This window comes from Rhineura floridana, chromosome 3, assembly GCF_030035675.1.
Source record: "Rhineura floridana isolate rRhiFlo1 chromosome 3, rRhiFlo1.hap2, whole genome shotgun sequence".
In the NCBI taxonomy this organism is placed as follows: Eukaryota; Metazoa; Chordata; class Lepidosauria; order Squamata; family Rhineuridae; genus Rhineura; species Rhineura floridana.
Window position 1 is genome coordinate 209,671,221 of NC_084482.1, and position 18,091 is coordinate 209,689,311.

Consider the following 18,091-nt stretch of genomic DNA (forward strand, 5'->3'; position numbering starts at 1 on the left):
TTGGAAAACTACTTATTGGCAATGCTATATATATTGCTTTGTGAATTATCATCTTAAGATTGATACTGTGCATTACTAGCACTGTTAAGCATAAATCAAAAGTGAAAATGTGAGAGGGGGTCCCACGTTGTAGGTTGGGAGTCAGAGGTAGGTCTCGGGTCTGGACCAGCTGAGCTAGGGAAACAGGGAGCCTTACCGAGAGAGGCCACGATCCCAGCAATCTCCTTCATGACTTCCGTATGCAGAGCTCTCTGGTCATGATCCATCAGAGCCCACTCCTCCTCGGTGAATTGCACAGCCACCTCCTCAAAGGACACGAGACCCTGATAGGCAAAAATACATTTTCCTCTTTGTGGACAACTTAAACACTACCTTGTAGCAAAATCCAGAAGATACACCAAGGCAACATGCATGGATGTTATCCTGCAGAACATTCTTGAGTGGCTTTTTAGAGCCTCCCTACTGGACAACTTTGACAGATGGAAAGAGAAGGAGAAAAGGGAAAAGAAAACATTTCCCCCTCCAATATATATTGGATATACTAGCTGCATGGAAAAGGCCAGTTAAGGAGAGGTGGCTGGTCATTTTTCTCAGGGCTGAAGCCGTCTGGAATGGCATGAAAAGCCTTTGGTGCAGGCAGGTTTGAAAGCAAGAAGACTGGGAGACATTCATTCATTCAAGAGGTGAGCAGGGGACAGAGGCACCCCAGCTGCCTCCAGCCTGTCTCCCCATGGTGATCCTTCCCCCTTACCTGATTTGATGCCACAGCAGCTGCCTCCCCTCTGCCAGAAAGAAGAGACGGCTGAGTAGGTCTTGTCGGCATCACTCCATCGGCTGTGAGAGACAAATGTGGTAGGAAGCCTTAAGCACGTGCTTGCCTCAGAGGTTAAGGCTGCAATCTTACCTCCACTCACCTAAGGTTAAATTCCACTGAATCCAGTGGGATTTACTTCTGAGTAGACTTGCACAGGATTACAATTTACACTGTGCATGTCTAAACAAGTGCTACAAAATGCCCAGTTTTATACCTTACTGATGCATATACCACCACACAAATCAAAGTGCTAGTTTCCATATATAAAGCCCTCAAATCTTGACAATAAAGAAATTTCTTTGAACTGTGGAAAGGACCAGAGACAAATGTACTTCCTTGCAGAATGATTCAGGAGAACATGAAAGCATCCCATGCACTTCTCCAATACCACCAGAGATGGGAACCAGATGAAAATTGCCCCATTCATTCTTACCATGCAAAGTGGCCCCTCCGTCATTCTCCTGTACGATCCATCTGAAGTGTGGCTTCTGTCTGGGGTCTGATGGAGCCTTCTCGACCATGGAGAAGTCAGTGGCCACTTCTGCAGGCAAATCCTGGAACCACAATTACAATCAACAACATGCAATGGAGAAGGATTCAAAAAAGGAATGACAGAGGCAATGGCCTTGAAGGTTTGGGACATCCCTGCCACAATGAGTTTGGCAATTAGTAGAACGTTTGGGGATACCCCCCCCACACACACACATTCTGAGCCCCTGGGAACTTTCAGGAGCAAATGCTCTCACCTGCTGCGCTTCCTGCTTCCTGTCTGCAGCCAGACTCAGGAGGAAACCTTCTGCCAGGGCCACCGCCTGGGAACTGGTCTCCGCTCCACATTCCCTCACCCAGCTTGCCATCTCCGGGGGAAGGACATTCAGGAACTGCTCCAGGATCACCAGGTCCAGGATCTGAGTCTTCGTGTGTCGCTCTGGCTTCAGCCACTGATGGCAGAGATGGTGGAGGCGGCTGCAAACCTCTCGGGGATCCTCGGCCCCCTGGTAGCGGAAATGCCTGAAAAAGTGGCGCTGCACATCTGACCTGAGGGTGTCCTCAACCGGAATCTTCCACACTGTTCTTTCCCAGAATTCTCCACTGCTTCCAGCCTGGATTATACAAGACCCTCTTCCAGCTGAGTCTTCCTCTTCCATCCCTGAACTGTTCTCCAGGAAAGTCTATAACGGGTTACAAGAGACTCCTTCCTCTTCTGCCAAAGAGCGCCCTGAGCCAAGACATTGGTGGGTAGGTGAATGCCGGGGCAAGAAGGTTTTGTCTGAAAAAACGTGGATGTGTCTGGCTAGCACCCAAGTCTCCTCCCAGAAAGGAAGGCAGGTGCATGACTAGAAACTTGTGGGGGAGGTTCCTTCATGTGGAACATTGAATTGTCCTGGGACCTTAGGGTGAACAGTGGGTAAGTAATCTTAAATACACAAATAAAATTTTGGGAGGTTCGTGGATCAAAATCTTTATTCAGAAGATGCAGCATCCATTCTCTGGTCTGTCACTTAAAAATTATTCACCCCAATATCTGCCTTCCATTGATACCGCATCCCATCTTCACCCAAAGACTTTGTCCGCACCCCTTCCCTATGCCCTTTTCTGCTGCTGTTACTCGACTCAGATACTGACTCAAGTTACGAAGCAAGAGCCAAAGAGGAAACAAGCACTGAGCGCAGATTTTAATTCTTTCCTGCATCTCTGGTTTCTAGTGAATGCAGCATTTTTTGCTATCCCGACCTTCTGGGAGATAAAAATGGAATTGGTTTCTGAGATTCTTTGGCAAGGAGACGGTGGGAAAAGATTGCGGGGAGGAGTGAAACCAGATGATGATGATGAAGGGTGTGAAAGAGGAAAGGAACTGCCAGGCTCCCATTTCCGAATCTGCAGGCTTCTCCTTGCATACCAGTGCAAACGAAGTGGTACCCAAACTCCTTCAGCATTTAACATTCTTACTCAAGTAACATTCCTTCACTTAAACCAATGTCCAGTTAGTTTAGTTTAAGTGAGGCTGAAGGAGAGTTGCAGGATCTTCGTACAACCCTCAAACCTTCATCTCTCCACTTTCTATGGGGTGAAGGAGGGATGTCCTTGTTCAAAGCACAATGTTACCTAAATCAGTATCTGGCTTGTACACAGCTTACTGACCCACTGAATCCACGTCTACATAAAGCCTACATTTCTGATAAAAACTATTTGTTTTACTTTATTTAGAAATATTTGTAATGACTGAGTGTAAAAGGAAGTCACAGTTCTTTGCTATGTTTGCGATATGGTAGACTACTTCGGTATGCAGGGGCTCTGCACTGCACCATAATACTCAGGTATAGGTAACTGGGACTGTTACTATCTATATGGCCAATCAAGTCCCTTTTATAAAGGGAGATGCACGCAGCCATTTCACGCCTCACTGGGACACTTGGAAAAACTCCCGCTGGATTAATGGGGGCACGAACACTAAATTCACTTCCGAGACTGAACCAGCGTTGCAGACCCACATGAACCTCCTGCCTTTGGAGGGAGGGGTAAAGAAAAAGGCCTCGCCCCCTGGACTGTGTGGCGGGGAGCGAGGGTCTCACTTTCCCTCCTCTGCCCCTGCACTCTCCCCATCGGCCAGCCCCCCTTCTCTGGCTGGCATCCACATCTCCCCCAGGGTCTCCTCGTCCCCTCCTCCCTCTTCTGCCCCGCAGTCCCTCCCAGGCACCCTCCCTTGTACCCCTGGGCCTCCCCTGCACCCCAATGCAAAAGGAAAGGGAGGCTCTCACCAGATTCCAGGAGGAGCCACTGATGGAGCCCTGGAGAGATCTTGAGAAGCCCCTTCCCTCCACGTGAGGGGCTGGACCGGAAGAGCCTTTGGACGGAAGTGCCTTAGCTCCGAAGCTCTCCTCCCGCTCTAGGAATCCTGTGGAGCTCATTTTAACCCTTAGAAGGCCGGATCTCAGCTCCCAAAGCAAGAGCCGCGGAGGAGACGCGCAAGGCGCACAGAGGGATCTGTTGGCTGCGATGCTGAAATTAGTTTCTTCCAGTTCCCAGCTCGTTTGCTCGAAAGTTCAAAACGCTTAAAAAAGAAGGAAAGGGAAACTTATATCTCCCTGAACCCCAAACTAAACGCTGGAATACCGCCATGTCGTATATCTCCATGATCGGGGTGGGGTGGGGCTCCTCTCTCCAAGCACATCGATAAAGTTAGTCAAAACGATTGCTCATGAATGCCTGATGGCATCATAAAGCCTTAAACAAGTGCTGACCCAATGCGCTTTTGCTCAAGACAAAGTCCCTTATGACATGCCAGTGCATCTTGACTGGCCCAAAGTGGAATATGCCCTTGTCCGTGTCATGTGCCCACAGGAAGGTCTGGGTCACATGGGATGAATTGGTATCTCACAGTGGACACTCTCCCCTTTGCTTGGGTGCATGATTTGTCCTGGACTAAAGCACATTTCTGGCTTTGTGGGCACATCCAGTTACTTAATTTTTACAGCTTTATGATGTTGTCATGCATTTATCAACATTTTGCAAGCCTGATTATTTTGATTCAATAACTTTATTAATGTGCTTGAAAGCAGGGAGTCCTCCGATCATAGAGATATCTGATATGGGGTCTCCCTAAATTTATTTGGGTTTGGCAAAGGCTAGAATGGCAAGAGGAGGTTGGCATCAAAACAGCAGGAAGAGCCCCTCTGCTGGATTAGCATCCAGGGTGTATGGCGTTCAGGGAGCTGTGAACTTTCCTTTTTTAGTGTTTTGAACATTCCAGACATGGAGCAAATGAGCTGGGAACTAGAAACCAACTTCAGCATGGAAACCAACACACCCCTTGTATTTAGCACAATCCTCATTTAGTCATACTTGACCACATCAAAGCATTTACACAGGGGTGAAACCATATCAGTGCTTGGAATATGGAAAGAGCTTCAGTCAGAAGATGCAGCTCATTTACCATTAAAGAATTCACCAAGAGAAACCAAACAAATGCTTGGAATGTGGAATTATGCCCATCTCCTTGAAAAAAGCGGTGGTGCAACCCTCTCAAAGAAGTCCTTCCTGGATCCAGAGGTTTTAGAAAACTACCATCCAGTATCTAATACTCCCTTCCTGGGCAAGGTGATCAAGAGGGGGGTGGCGGGCCAGCGGGCAGGCATGCCTGGAGGAAGCATATTATGTAGATCCATTCCAGTCTGTTTTCCGGCCTGCTTTTGGCACAGAAACATTCTTGGTGGCCCTGATTGGTGACCTTTATTGGGAGAGGGAGACAGGGGCAATGTGATCCTGTTGGTTCTCCTGGACCTCTCAGCAGCTTTTGACACCGTTGACCATGGTGTCCTTCTGGAGTGACTTCTATGAGGTGTGAGTTGGGAGATGTAATGTATTTGCAGTGGTTCCGCTCCTACCTACAAGGCCAGTACCAGAAAGCAGTGCTAGGAGATGGTTGTTTGGCTCCATGGCTTTTGGGCTGTGGGATCCTACCAGAGTCCATTCTGTTTCCTGAGCTATTTAACACCTATAAAAAACCGTTGGGAGCTGTCATCGGAAGATTTGGGTCGTGATGTCGTCAGTATACTGGAAGGCCTTGCATGCAGAAGGTCTCAGATTCAATCCCCAGCGGCATCTCCAGGTGGGGCTGGGAGAGACTCCTGCGTGAAATCCTTGGAGAGCCGCTGCCAGTCAGTGTAGACAATACTGAGCTAGATGGATAAGTGAGGATTTGAACTCTGGTTTCCCAGGTCCTAGTCCAACACCCTAACCATTACACCACACTGTTCTCAGTCACTTCACAAACTCAGGGCAGCTCTTTCTTCCTTCTCATTAGCCCGTCATTCCCACTCCTTGCCTCTCTCTCTCTTTTTCTGCCCCAAATGCCACTTCCCCCAACATTCCAGCAACGATTGCCGAGATGGCCCAGAGCAGCCTCACTTTTAATGATTTTTTTAAAAAAACATATCCCCTGTTTTTCCCAGGCACTCCACCTTATGAAATACATCAAAACGAAAAATAGAAACATTAAACAAACACATCATCACGAAGCTGCATGCTTACACATACACATCATCATCCACCACAACTCAACAGCCCCAGGCAGCTTGGCCAAGGATGAAGGGAGTTCAGGGTCCAACAACATCTGGGGGGGGGGCGCAGCTTTCCCTCTCCCCCACACAGAGCTTGGAAGTAACTAGTTACAAGTAACGAATTACTTGTAATTCATTACTTTTTTGAGTAACCAGTGGGTAATTCCTTTACATTTTGATTGTAATAGAACTAGGAGTAATCTTACTACTTTTGTGGAGTAATTGTAACATTTCCAGAATTACTTTTGGGCATTACTTGGGGGGGGAGCAGGGGAAGTCTTCTGCTCCTCTGATTTGTGGATGAAAATCATGTGCCTCAAACTGGGCTTCTGTGCAGTGTCGCTCTTTCCTCATGCTCTGTGGATGGGTAGGAGGCGACGAGGGAGGAGGCGGAGAGTGAGACGGGGTGGAGTGGAGAAAACAATTGTTTTAAAAAACGGATAGTGGTGGTGAAGAATGGAGTGGAGGGAAAAAGGATCCAGAGGTCAAGAACATGGATAAAGGAGGAGAAGGAGGCAGCAGCAGAATGGAGACAAAGAAGTGTGGAGGTGAAAGATGACAACATGTGTGTATGTGTGTTTGTACTTGGCACACAAAGTGGCCTGCACCACCACCCTCTCTGGGTACTGTGCTGCATTTGCAGTATTTTAACTTTTTTGCATCTCAGGGGAAAATGTTTGCTTGGGTGAGTGTCTCTTAGTTGGTGGCAGGGCAGGGTCTGGGAGGTGGTTGAGTGAGAGTGATTATGCTGGCTGGCTGAGTGGGGGGTGTTGCACTTGGTTTGACATGCAAAGATCTGAGTAGTGTCCTCAGCATCCCTTCCCACCACCCTTACCAGCGGAGAGACCACAATTGCTATCTTATGAATAAAAATAATTATACTACTACATCTGTATGTGTTTGTTTATTTTTAATGTTGTTTTAGGCTACTTAGATGTGCAGCAGCCAAGGCCAGCATCTTGTAGGCATTTTTTTAAAGAAACTGAAATGTAATTGTAGTGATTACTTTGGAGGAAAAGTAAAGTAATCAGTTACTTTCAGAGCAATTGTAATTGCAACGGTAATTACTACTTTTTTGGGCCATGTAACTGTAATTTATTACTTTTTAAAAGTAATCTTCCAAGCTCTGCCCCCACATAACAGGATTTTATAAACATGGGGGGGGGGAAGAGGAGAGAAAAATGAATTCTGCACAGCACACATGAAGCAATACACTTGGTCATCTATAGGGGGCGCTGTAAGACTATTAATTCAGGGGTCTAAACTCACCTAGCTGCTGCTGCGGAGAATCGAACTCCTTCCACGCCTCTTTGGTCCCCTGTCCGGTTTTACGCCGGCAGTTGCACTGACCATTGGGCACCTGAAGTGTCACCGAGTTTAAGGATCTCTGAGAGCCTTAACCCTTAGTGGATCAAGATGCAGAAAGATTTCTTTCTCTCCGTTCGGGAAGTCGAGCTTTGCGAATTGCGGTCGAACAAAAGGGCCCCGTAAGACCATCGATGCACGGCTCTAAAATTATCTAGGAGAGAAGCCAACCCCCTTCCCTTGCATGTCCATTGTCGATTGGGAACCTGAAGTGTCTCTGCATCGAAGGACACCGCCCCTAAAGGCCCTTTGACCCTTAGAGGATCAAGATGCAAAAACATTTTCTTCTCTCCATTGAGAAATCTAGGTGGTGGTGGTGGGGAGATGATCGGGTTTTTTTGCCCGTTGGAGGAAAAACTAGATAAATAAAGAATCAGAGACTTCACTATCACCCTCCTTCTATTTTCATTAAGGGGAGGGGAAATGTCAGAGCCCACCTCACCCACCCAAGAGAGGCCCAAACACCCTCGTGGTTGCCAATGCAGGTTTCCTTCTCAGCTCCTGATTTGGGGGACGCAGAAGGAGGGGACGCTGCAGCCTGGCCTTCTAAGGGTTAAAATGAACTAAGCTTGATTCCTAGAGAGGAAGGAAAAGGGAGGGCGGGTCCTCCAGAGCAAATGCACCTCCCCTCTCGCAAACTCTCTTCCTGCCCGCCTCCTCTCCCGCAGGAAAGGGGCTTCTCTTTTCCTCCCAAGTGGTGCATCGGTGCTCCCTTCTGGGATCTGGTGGTGAGGAGCTCCCCCCTCTTCTGGGCATTTGGATGCAAGGGAGCCGCAGGGGTGCAGAGGAGGCATTGCAAGGCAGGAAAGGGAGGAGGGGGCTTGGAGAGATGTCCAGATTCAAACGTCAGGCAGTGAAAAGTGTGGGGGTGTCCGTCGATTAAGGGCCGGGAAGTGCAAGCGGGACCCTCGCCCCATTTTTGCCTGATAGGAAGGTGGCTTGTGCGGCTGATACTTCTACACGAGGCAAGGGAGCGCCTTTCTTTCCTTCCTCCTCTCTGACAGGCTAGGAGGCCCCTTTGTTTATTTACTACATTATGTCCCACCTTTCCTCCAAGGAGCATAAGGTGGCATACAAACCATCTCCTGATTTTATCCTCACAGGAACCCTGTGAGGTAGTAGGTTTGAACCCAGGTCCCACTCTGACACTCTAACCATTACACCACACTGTCCTCTGTCCTGGTAGGGAATATAAAGTAGGTCTGCTATGCTAATTACCTAGGAAAATGAGGAGTAGAGCAGAGCTACTAACTGAGAAGATGAAGGGGCCCATTAATTGGGGGCTGGCCTCTGCCCCCCCCCCCGTACAAACCTGGGTCCTCTGGTGCATTGTTGCACATGGCCGAACCCTGATCAGTAGGGGAGACTATTCAAGCAGAACAGGAAAGCATTAGGAAGCAGCACAAAAAATTAAAAGGGGGGGATAGTGGGGAATGGGGGAGAGGAATGAAAAAACCCTCATCAGAGCAGAGATTGTGGATCCCAGTTCCTGGGCACAAAGCTTGCGGGGTGGTCACTGCTGTGAAACGGATGCTGCTCTGTGTGAATTTTTAATCTGCCCAGGAAAACAGCCCTCAGCTGTGAGAGGAGTGGAACCTCCATGTGTAGAGGAAGTATACCAGATCCTGCAGAGAAATGTTACTTTGTTTATACATTAAACAATTAAAATATGCCTGCACAAGGGTGGGAAATTCTGTTTAAGATAGAATGGAGGTTTTATGCATAAATGAGATCACCAGATTAGCTGTCTATAAGTCTGAAAATTAATCAACTATTATTTCTGTAGCTGAGTGACAGCTTTCATTTAAACCGACTTCATGATCGTTTAGTTTGGGCTTTTATTGTGGGGATTTCTTAACTTAGAAGGAAAGGAAAGGGGGGAATGATAGAGGTGGGTAAAATTATGGATGGTAGATAGACAGAATTTTTTTCTCCCTCATAACACTAGAAACCAGGGCCATTGGCTGAATGGTGAGATTCAGTATAGAAAAAAGTAATTCTTTACATGTTGCATATCTGAAACTATGGCGTTTGCATTTACTAACGGCCACCAACTTGGATGGCTTTTAAATGGGATTAGACAAATTCTTGAAGGACAAAGCTATCAATGGGTCTTAGTGATGATGGCTACATTAATGCCAGCATTTGGGGCTGGATGCCTCTGACCACCAGTTGATGAGGGTCACGAGCAGGCAAGTGTTGTTGTGCTCATGTCTTGCTTGGGGGCCTTCCAGTGGCATCTGATTGGCCTCTGTGAGCACTGGATGCTGGACTAGATACCTTTAGTGTGGTGACACCTACCCTTTGGAATTCACTGACCTGAAATATTAAGACAGGCGCTATCTCTGTTACCTTTCAGTGCCTACCTTCCTCTCTTTCAACAAGCCTTTTAAGTAGAGACCTTATCCCAGTCTGCATCTGTATTGGAATAGTTTTAAAGATTTTTTTTAAAAATGCTTTTAGTGTTTATTGCTTCTTTTTTGCTCAAACTAATCGATCATGACGCTGTCATTTCTTTCTTTTGGGAGGAAGGGTGGTATATAAAATTTAAATAATAATAGAAGAAGATTGGTTTTTGGTCTGATCCAGCAGGGCCCTTCTTATGTTCCCAATAAATTGTAGGGGACAGACCAGACCACTGGGAGGGATTTTGCAACTTTTGATCCTCAGCCAGATGAAAGGTTTAATCTATATCCCTCAAATACAGAAGCCTCCCACACAAGTCTCTAGTTTATCTCTGAATCTCAGCATTCCCCTGCCTTTTCCTTCTGGGACTCATTCACGTTCGCTCAGGAAAAATCTTCCTGTCCTGAAAGGTTAACTCACAAAACAATGTTTTGGCTTTGCAGAACTTGGTAGTATCTCCGCATAGGACAGTCTTTAGCAGAAAAGAGAGGAGTCTGTTGGGCCTGGTCTTGACGCAAAGATGAAAGAAGACGACTCAACTGGCCTTGAAGCAACTGTTCCGAATATCATCCAGGCTGGGAGCAGTGAGGGATTCTGGAAGAGAACAGGTTGGAACATTCTGGGTAAGGAGGCCCACAGTTCAGATGTGCAGTGCCAGCATTTCAGGGAGTTTTGCTACCAGGATGCCGAGGGCCCCCGAGAGGTCTGCAGCCGACTCCACCATCTCTGCCATCGGTGGCTGAAGCCTGAGAAGCACACAAAGAACCAGATCCTGGATTTGGTGATCCTGGAGCAGTTCCTGGCTGTCCTTCCAGCGGAGATAGTGAGCTGGGTGAGGGAATGTGGGGCGGAGACCAGTTCCCAGGCGGTGGCGCTGGCTGAAGGTTTCCTCCTGAGCCAGGCTGAGGAGAAGAAAGAGGAAGAGCAGCAGGTGAGAGGGTTTCATCTGGGTCGTTCTAAGGGACTCAGCATGTGAGGGAGGGTATCCTAACACTCGGTGGAGGCTGGTGGCTCCATGTCAGTGGGGCAATGGAATCTACTCCGGGTTTTCCTTGGACAGCTCCTGGGGAAAAAGCACTGCTATCACTCTATAATAGTCCAACCCTTTCTGGAAATCATCCAAGCAGCCCTTTTCCTCTATCTTTTCCTGTCTAATCTATTTCCCTATCAATTGTCTTTGGTATCTTCACTGCTATTGTCAGGGTCTGTTTGCAGAAGTGGCCACTGATTTCCGTGAGGCAGAGAAGTTTCCGTCGGATGCCGGGGAGGGTCCCCTGCAAAGCTGGAACACGCAGGAGAGCGGTGGAGGTGCCCCCTCCCTGGGTAAGGATTAAGTTGCTCTGTTGATTATGCAAGGAACTCATGGGATTCTTTTATGTTCTCCTGAATTTTTTGGTGGGAGATGCTTGTCCATGGCCTTTTCTACCGTTGAAAGAGGAGTTCATACTCAATCTGCGAGAACCAAAATCCGATGTAAAATGCATATGAACAGCCAGTATACAATGGATGCGACATTTTGTAACATCAGTGAGTACTTAGACAGGTGTCTAACCTCTGAGATAAGGACATGCTGACGGCTTCCCACCACCTTTTTTTCACACAGGTGATGGAATGATGCTGGCAAGACTTCCTCAGCAGTCTCTTCTGTATGGTGGAGGGGAAGCAGTGGTTGTGGCACCGGATCAGGTAGGGGGAAGGATTATTGCAGGAAGAGAGGCTGGAGCATTCTGGGTGCCTCCCTGGGAACTGAACAATTCTCCCTCCCTCTCTTTGCTTCTGTCAAACCTGCTCATCAGGAAGGCTGTGAATGCCATTCATGAAGGTTTAAATCACGCAGGATAATTCCCAGCTGTCTTTCCTTAGTGAATCTTCTGGATTTTGCTAGAGATAATGTTTATATTATATATAAAGAGGCAAATGTTTCCCATTCTTCCAGGGGCCCGTGTCCTTTGAGGAAGCGGCTGTGTATTTCACCGACGAGGAGTGGGCTCTGCTGGATCCTGACCAGAGAGCTCTGCATAAGGAAGTCACAGAGGAGATTTGTGAGATTGTCGCCTCTCTTGGTAAGTCTCCCTTTTTGCATAGTTGGTAATATCCATTAGAAAATACAAAACGAGACTTTTTGCACAGTGTCTGTATTTTAACAACTCAAATCTCTTGCTTCCCCTCTGCCAGGATTTATCTATTTACTTTATTTGTTTTTATTAAAATATTTATATTCTACTTTTTTATGTAACAAAAACGTACAAGGTGGCAAAAATTTTAAACCATAAGATAATGTAAACAACTTGACAGCAGCAGGAAACATGAAGAGTTGCAATAAATACAAAAACTAGCCAGTATTGTCTGTTCTGACCACCAGCAGCTCTCCAAGGCTTCAGCCCAGTATGCCCAAGGGCTCCTTCCAAGATCCTTCTGCTGGAAGAGGCTTGGATTGAACTTGGGATCCTCTGGGTGTGCGTGACATGCTCTGTCACTGAGTGTTTACATATTTGTATCCTGGTATTGCTCCAAGCAGTTCAGAAGAGAATGCATATGATTGCCCTGTGGTCTACCTGCATCACAATCCTGTGAGAAAGGCTGATCTGAGAAAAGAGGGATAGCCAAAGGCCTCCCAGTGAGCTTTATGTCTGAGCTGGGGCTCTCCAGGGATACGATCATGGTATTCTATAGGACACTGACTGTCAGTTGTGCAAACATAGAACAGAAAAATGGATGGTGAAAGCTGCCTCCCAGCTAAAGCTTTTCAGTTCCTCTTACATTATCACAAGCGTTCTTTGTGGTTGCTCAGTGATTTAGAGTTTCATTACTACAGTAGGGCCCCGCTTTATGGTGCTTTGCTTTACGGCGCTTCGCTAATGCAGCGGTCTCAATTAGACGAGCCCCACTCATATGGCGCTTGTTCCGCTTTTACGGCCGTTTTCGGGCATCGCATGCCATTCTATTCAATGAGTTCCGCTTTTCAGCGGTTTTTGCTTTTCACCGGGGGTCCGGAACGTAACCCGCCGTATGAGTGGGGCCCTACTGTACTTCAGGCTCCTAACAGCTTCCCCTCTTCTTTGCAACAGGCCATGAATGGAAAACCGAGAATATGACAGAACTACATGGGGTGTTCCCAGAAAGAGACACGTGTATAAAGAGGGAGCAGCAGAGTAGGAAAACAGAAGAAGAAGAAGAGAGGAGGAGGCATGAATCCCTTAATTCTCAGAGCCGTGACTACGATGAAATCCTGGTCCAAGAAAAAGTACAAGAAAGAAAAGAAACAAATACATGCTGTGTGTGTCAGAGAAGCTTCCATTCGAAGTCAAAATTGAAAGCTCAATGCAACTTCCACATGGTACAGAAACCATATAAGTGCTTGGAATGTGAAAACAGCTTCTGTCAGAAGACAGATGTCACCAGTGAAAGAATTCATACAGGGAAGAAACCATGTGAATACTTGGAGTGTGGAAACAGCTTTACTAAGAACACAAATCTTACTTTTCATGAAAAAATTTACATGGGAGAGAAACCATATAAATGCTTGGAGTGCGGAAAGAACTTTAGTACAAGCAAATGCCTTCGTCGTCATCAAAGAATTCACACAGGGGAGAAACCATATAAATGCTTGGAGTGCGGAAAGAGCTTCAGTTGGAAGACGGATCTCACTTCTCATCAAAGAATTCACACAGGGGAAAAACCACATAAATGCTTCGAATGTGGAAAGAGTTTCTGTCAGAAGACTGATCTCATTAGTCATCAAAGAATTCACACAGGGGAGAAACCACGTGAATGCTTGGAATGTGGAAAAAGGTTCCGTCAGAATTCTCACCTTATTGCCCATGAAAGGATCCATACAGGAGAAAAACCATATAAATGCTTGGAATGTGGAACGAGCTTTGCACAGAAGGCAGCCCTTACTTGTCATCAGAGAATTCACACTGGAGAGAAACCATATCAATGCTTGGAATGTGGAACCAGCTTCAGAAAAAAGTGTAATCTCTCTTCCCATCAAAGAATTCACACAAGGGAGAAACCATATCAATGCTTGGAGTGTGGAAAGACCTTCAGGCATAAGATAAGTCTCACATTTCATCAAAGAATTCACACAGGTGAAAAGCCATATAAATGCTTGGAATGCGGAAAGAGCTTTTGTCACAGATCTGACCTTACTACCCATAATAGGATCCATACAGGGGAGAAACCATATAAATGCTTAGAGTGTGGAAAGAGCTTCGCACATAGGGCAAGTCTCGGTTCTCATCAAAGAATTCACACAGGGGAGAAACCACATAAATGTTTGGAATGTGGGAAGAGCTTCAGTCAGAAGATACATCTCACTTGCCATCAAAGAGTTCACACAGGGGAGAAACCCTATCAATGCATAATATGTGGAAAGAGCTTTATTAGATGTTCAAACCTTACTTTGCATCAAAGAACTCACACAGGGGAGAAACCATATAAATGTTTGGAATGTGGCAAGAGCTTCAGTGCAAAGGCAACTCTCACTTCTCATAGAAGAACTCACAAAGAGGAGAAATATAAATGCTTGGAATGTGGAAAGGGCTTCAATAGTGAGATACATCTTGCTTATCATCAAAGAATTCACAGAAGTGCTTGGAATATGGAACGAGATTCTGTTACAATGTAACTTTTTCATATTGGGGAACCCTGAGCACAGGCAACAAAGAAACCTAACCTATTTTCTTTTAGATTTCTTTCTCCAATATGATGTGACAGATAATTGCTACTCCCTTCTGCCTGCTCCAGATTTTTTCACCTGACGGGGCAGTGGTGCTTTTATATGGGAGCATTCAGTTCCTATCCGTGTTCAGAGGTAGCCGTCTTAGATCTGCCAAAATTCATTGCCTGGCCTACAGATCAGTGTGGTGTAGTGGTTAGAGTATTGGAGTAGGGCCTGGGAGACCAGTGTTCAAATCCCCACTTGGGTATGAAGTTCACTGGGTGTCCTTGGGCCATCAGCCTAACCTACCTCCCAGGATTGCTGTCAAAATAAAATGGAGACAAGGAGAAGTATGTATGCCACCTTGAACTCCTTGGAGGAAAAGGTGGGATGTAAATGTGATAATAAAATAAAATAAATATTTTGGGAAATGTAAGGTGGCTGCTACCTGAAGAAGATGGTATCCAAGATGTCCCCATACAGTTCTGCCTGCTCAGGTGTATGTCCTGGGAGGAATGGAAATGGGGGGGGGAGTGGAAAAACAGAGGGAACGTGCTGCAGTACACATCTCCGTGTAAACAAAAGTGTACATACTTGAAATGGGTTGGGTGGATTTTCTCTTAAGTGTTTTTGCATTGAAAACATTTAATATTTCATTGGTTTTTGTGAATGGGCAAAAAAATTTTACATCGCTGCAAAAATACACATTTCAGTATCGAATATTGAGCAATTAACAAAAAATACCAATATGCCTATATACAGATACCATCTTAACAAAAAGAAAAGGAAGTTCTAATATATTTCCTGTTGTAATTGAGTTGTTCTTCACCTCTAATCTATCGTTTTTAGTTTTCCTCAAATGCATCTTCTGCTTGCGTTTTTAGTATATTTGAAGTCCTTTAATTATGATAAACAGCAAGTAATAACAATAAAAACAATAAATCAGCGTTTGTCATCTTTTTCTGATTTTCACTCCTGCTTTTAAATGTACATTTAACATATATTTTGGGGTAGAGGGATTGGAAATGGCAAGGTCAGAAGGAAATTAAATACAGAAAGTACAGATATTGATAATCACATTATTAACCATGGTTACTTGCAAAAACATTTGTTGATAACACAGACATCCTAGCGTTGGTTAAGTCAAGATTAACGTGCCCTGTTGATTTCGATGAGACTAAAAGATGACTAACCAATATTTCTTTTTTTTAATGAAATGCACAGTGAACAGTTGCAAGATTTATTTTGATAGGGGAACAGCCATTTCCTATTTATGAACAAGACCACAATGTTGGTGAAAATAAATGCTTTACAAGTCCATGAAATGATGAGGCAGTGCTTCAAAGAGAACAGCAACTTGGTTAGCCTTTGCTACTTTGAAAGAGGAGGGTGGCGGATCAGGATGCCTGTGCTCAAATGGGGCACCCAAACTGTGTAATCTCCACAAATTCACAACCAAACCTTCCTCCATCCGTCCGGTCCTTCTTACCCCCCAATCCTTATCAAAGGCAAGAAAGAAAAAAAGGGCAAGAGAAACAAAAGTAGAATTATGATGAAGGGTTAGAACTGCCAGAAATGAAAGTAAGGGACAATGTTTCGTTGAAAAAGGAGGGGAGAAATCAGCAGGAAGATTACTGGGCAAAAGATATTTATAAAGTTGGACGGGATTGGTCAATTATTGTCTCCCTACACCAGATGTACTCCAACAGGTCACATCTGCACCAATTTTAAAGCAAATAGCCCCCCGCAAAAAAAGGATCCTGGGAAGTATAAGTTAAGGGTGCTGGGAACTGGTGCTCTGTGAGGGGTAAACTACAGTTCCCAGGACTCTGGAGGAAGCCATGTGCTTGAAATGTATACCAGGCTATGGGGTGACCACATTTGGAATACTGTGTACATTTCTGGTTGCCTCATCTCAAAAAACAATACTGTAGAGTTGGGGAAGGTTCACAAAAGGGCAAGTAGAGTAATCGAGGGGATGGAGCAACTCCTATGAGGGAAGGTTGCAGCATTTGGGGCTTTTTAGTTTAGAGGTGAGTCAGAAATGACATGATACACAATTTTGGATGGCATGGAAAAAGTGGATAGAGAAAAGTTTTTCTCCCCATAACGCTAGAGCTCATGGACACTGAATGAAGACGAATTCAGGACAAAATATTTTCGTGCAGCGCAACTATAGTTAAAATACGGAATTCGCTCCTGCAGAAAACAGTGATGGCCGGCCAACTTGGATGGCTTTAAAAGATGATTAAATACATGGAAAAGGCTATCGGTGACTGCTCGCCATGATAGCTATGCTCTTCTTCCATGGTGGAAGGTAGGATGCTTCTGAATAGCAGTTGCTGGAAACTGCAGGAGAGTTTAGTTTTTCTGCTCAGGTCCCGCTTGCAGGCACCCTGTAGGCGTCTGGTTGCCCACTGTGAGAACAGGATGCTGGACTAGGTGGGCCTTTGGCCTGGTTCAGGCCTCTTCTTAACAGTGTGGCTGTAATCACAATTTCTTCTTCCTCACTATCCCACCATTCTTTTTTTAAAAAATATGTTTGTATCATTTCATAAGTGTATTGTAGTGGTTAAGGTGTTGGACTACGACCTGGGAGACCAGGGTTCAAATCCCCACATAGCCATGAAGCTCACTGGGTGACCTTGGGCCAGTCACTGCCTCTCAGACTCATGAAAACCCGATTCATAGGGTCGCCATAAGTTGGAATCGACTTGAAGGCAGTACATTGTTATATCACTGATATGCAGACCTGGGAAAAGTTACTTTTTTGAACTACAACTCCCATCAGCCCCAGCCAGCATGGCCACTGATTGGGCTGATGGGAGTTCAAAAAAGTAACTTTTCCAAGCTCTGCTGATATGTTAGCTGTGCTGGGCTCTACTGAGAGAAGTCAGGATATACAGGACATTGAATAAGTTAAAACGAACAAAATTTCTTTTCCCCTGGCCTAACTGCGACCCCAACTGCCCTCTCCCCAATGTTCCAAACCCCTTAGCAACAGCTGCCAAGACTGTCTTGCCCCTAACTAGTTACCTTTTTACTGATCCCCTGTTTCCACACACACATACATCCCAGGCATCTGGGCTTTTACCATATGTTAAATTCGAACCAGAAACCCACAGAGATGAATATCCATCATCTGCTACATTAAGGCTTGCTCTTTGAGAGACTCGGACCTTGCTGCTTGGCCGCCTAAAGATTAAAATGAAGTGACCTCAGTTCCTACAGAGGATGTGAATTTCGGGAGGAGGAAAAAGGCAGGGGTAATGCCAGCTTTTTATTTGTTTGTTTGAATTTGTTCCTTGCAAAGCAGCCCAAGGCAGTGAACACGGAAGCCACAAAACAACGATCACGTCTTAAAAACAGATCCCAGACTTCAGATACAGACTGGGCCTGTAAACACACTAGCGGCACACTAGATCAAAGCCATTTCCATTAGCCACACCTGGAGGAGGAACCAGTTGATCTGCCGATCAGTCGCGAAATCTTTGAAGCTGATTTTTTTTTAAATGCACTCAAGCTGCTCCCACCAGGTTTTACAGTTAAAAGGGGTGTGGGTTGACTAGCATCGTGTGCCCCCATTTTCAGAAGAGGGAGGTGGAGAGAGAGACACTGGAACCTGCAGAACAGGGAGTGTGTTTCTCTCCACCGATAAAGATCTCTACTTAGAAGGCTTGATGAAAGGTCTTCAGTAGAATACAGAGAGGGCACCTGTCTGACATTTAAGGGGAGGGCATTCCAAAGGGTAGGTGCCACCACGCCAAAGGCCCGATTCCTATA

At 45.8% G+C, this 18,091-nt stretch overlaps 2 protein-coding genes across 2 annotated transcripts in view; one reads left to right on the forward strand and one right to left on the reverse strand.

Annotated features, from left to right (window-relative positions):
• The window catches only part of LOC133381471 (zinc finger protein 420-like), a 37,393-nt gene extending 33,382 nt beyond the window's left edge, over positions 1-4,011 (reverse strand). The window contains exons 1-5 of the mRNA XM_061620630.1: positions 3,574-4,011; positions 1,561-2,033; positions 1,248-1,368; positions 752-834; positions 197-323 (exon numbers count right to left, since the gene is read on the reverse strand). Coding sequence (XP_061476614.1) covers positions 197-323; positions 752-834; positions 1,248-1,368; positions 1,561-1,962 — 733 coding nt within the window. The 5' untranslated portion in view covers positions 1,963-2,033; positions 3,574-4,011. The remainder of the gene's footprint in view (positions 1-196; positions 324-751; positions 835-1,247; positions 1,369-1,560; positions 2,034-3,573) is intronic.
• Positions 4,012-5,123: 1,112 nt separating this feature from the next.
• On the forward strand, positions 5,124-15,226 carry LOC133378923 (zinc finger protein ZFP2-like). Its single transcript, XM_061613536.1, has 7 exons — positions 5,124-5,153; positions 7,908-7,967; positions 10,127-10,576; positions 10,848-10,968; positions 11,249-11,331; positions 11,582-11,708; positions 12,714-15,226. Exons 1-7 carry the CDS (start codon positions 5,124-5,126, stop codon positions 14,273-14,275), a joined length of 2,433 nt encoding a protein of 810 aa, XP_061469520.1. The 3' UTR covers positions 14,276-15,226.
• Positions 15,227-18,091: the final 2,865 nt, after the last annotated feature.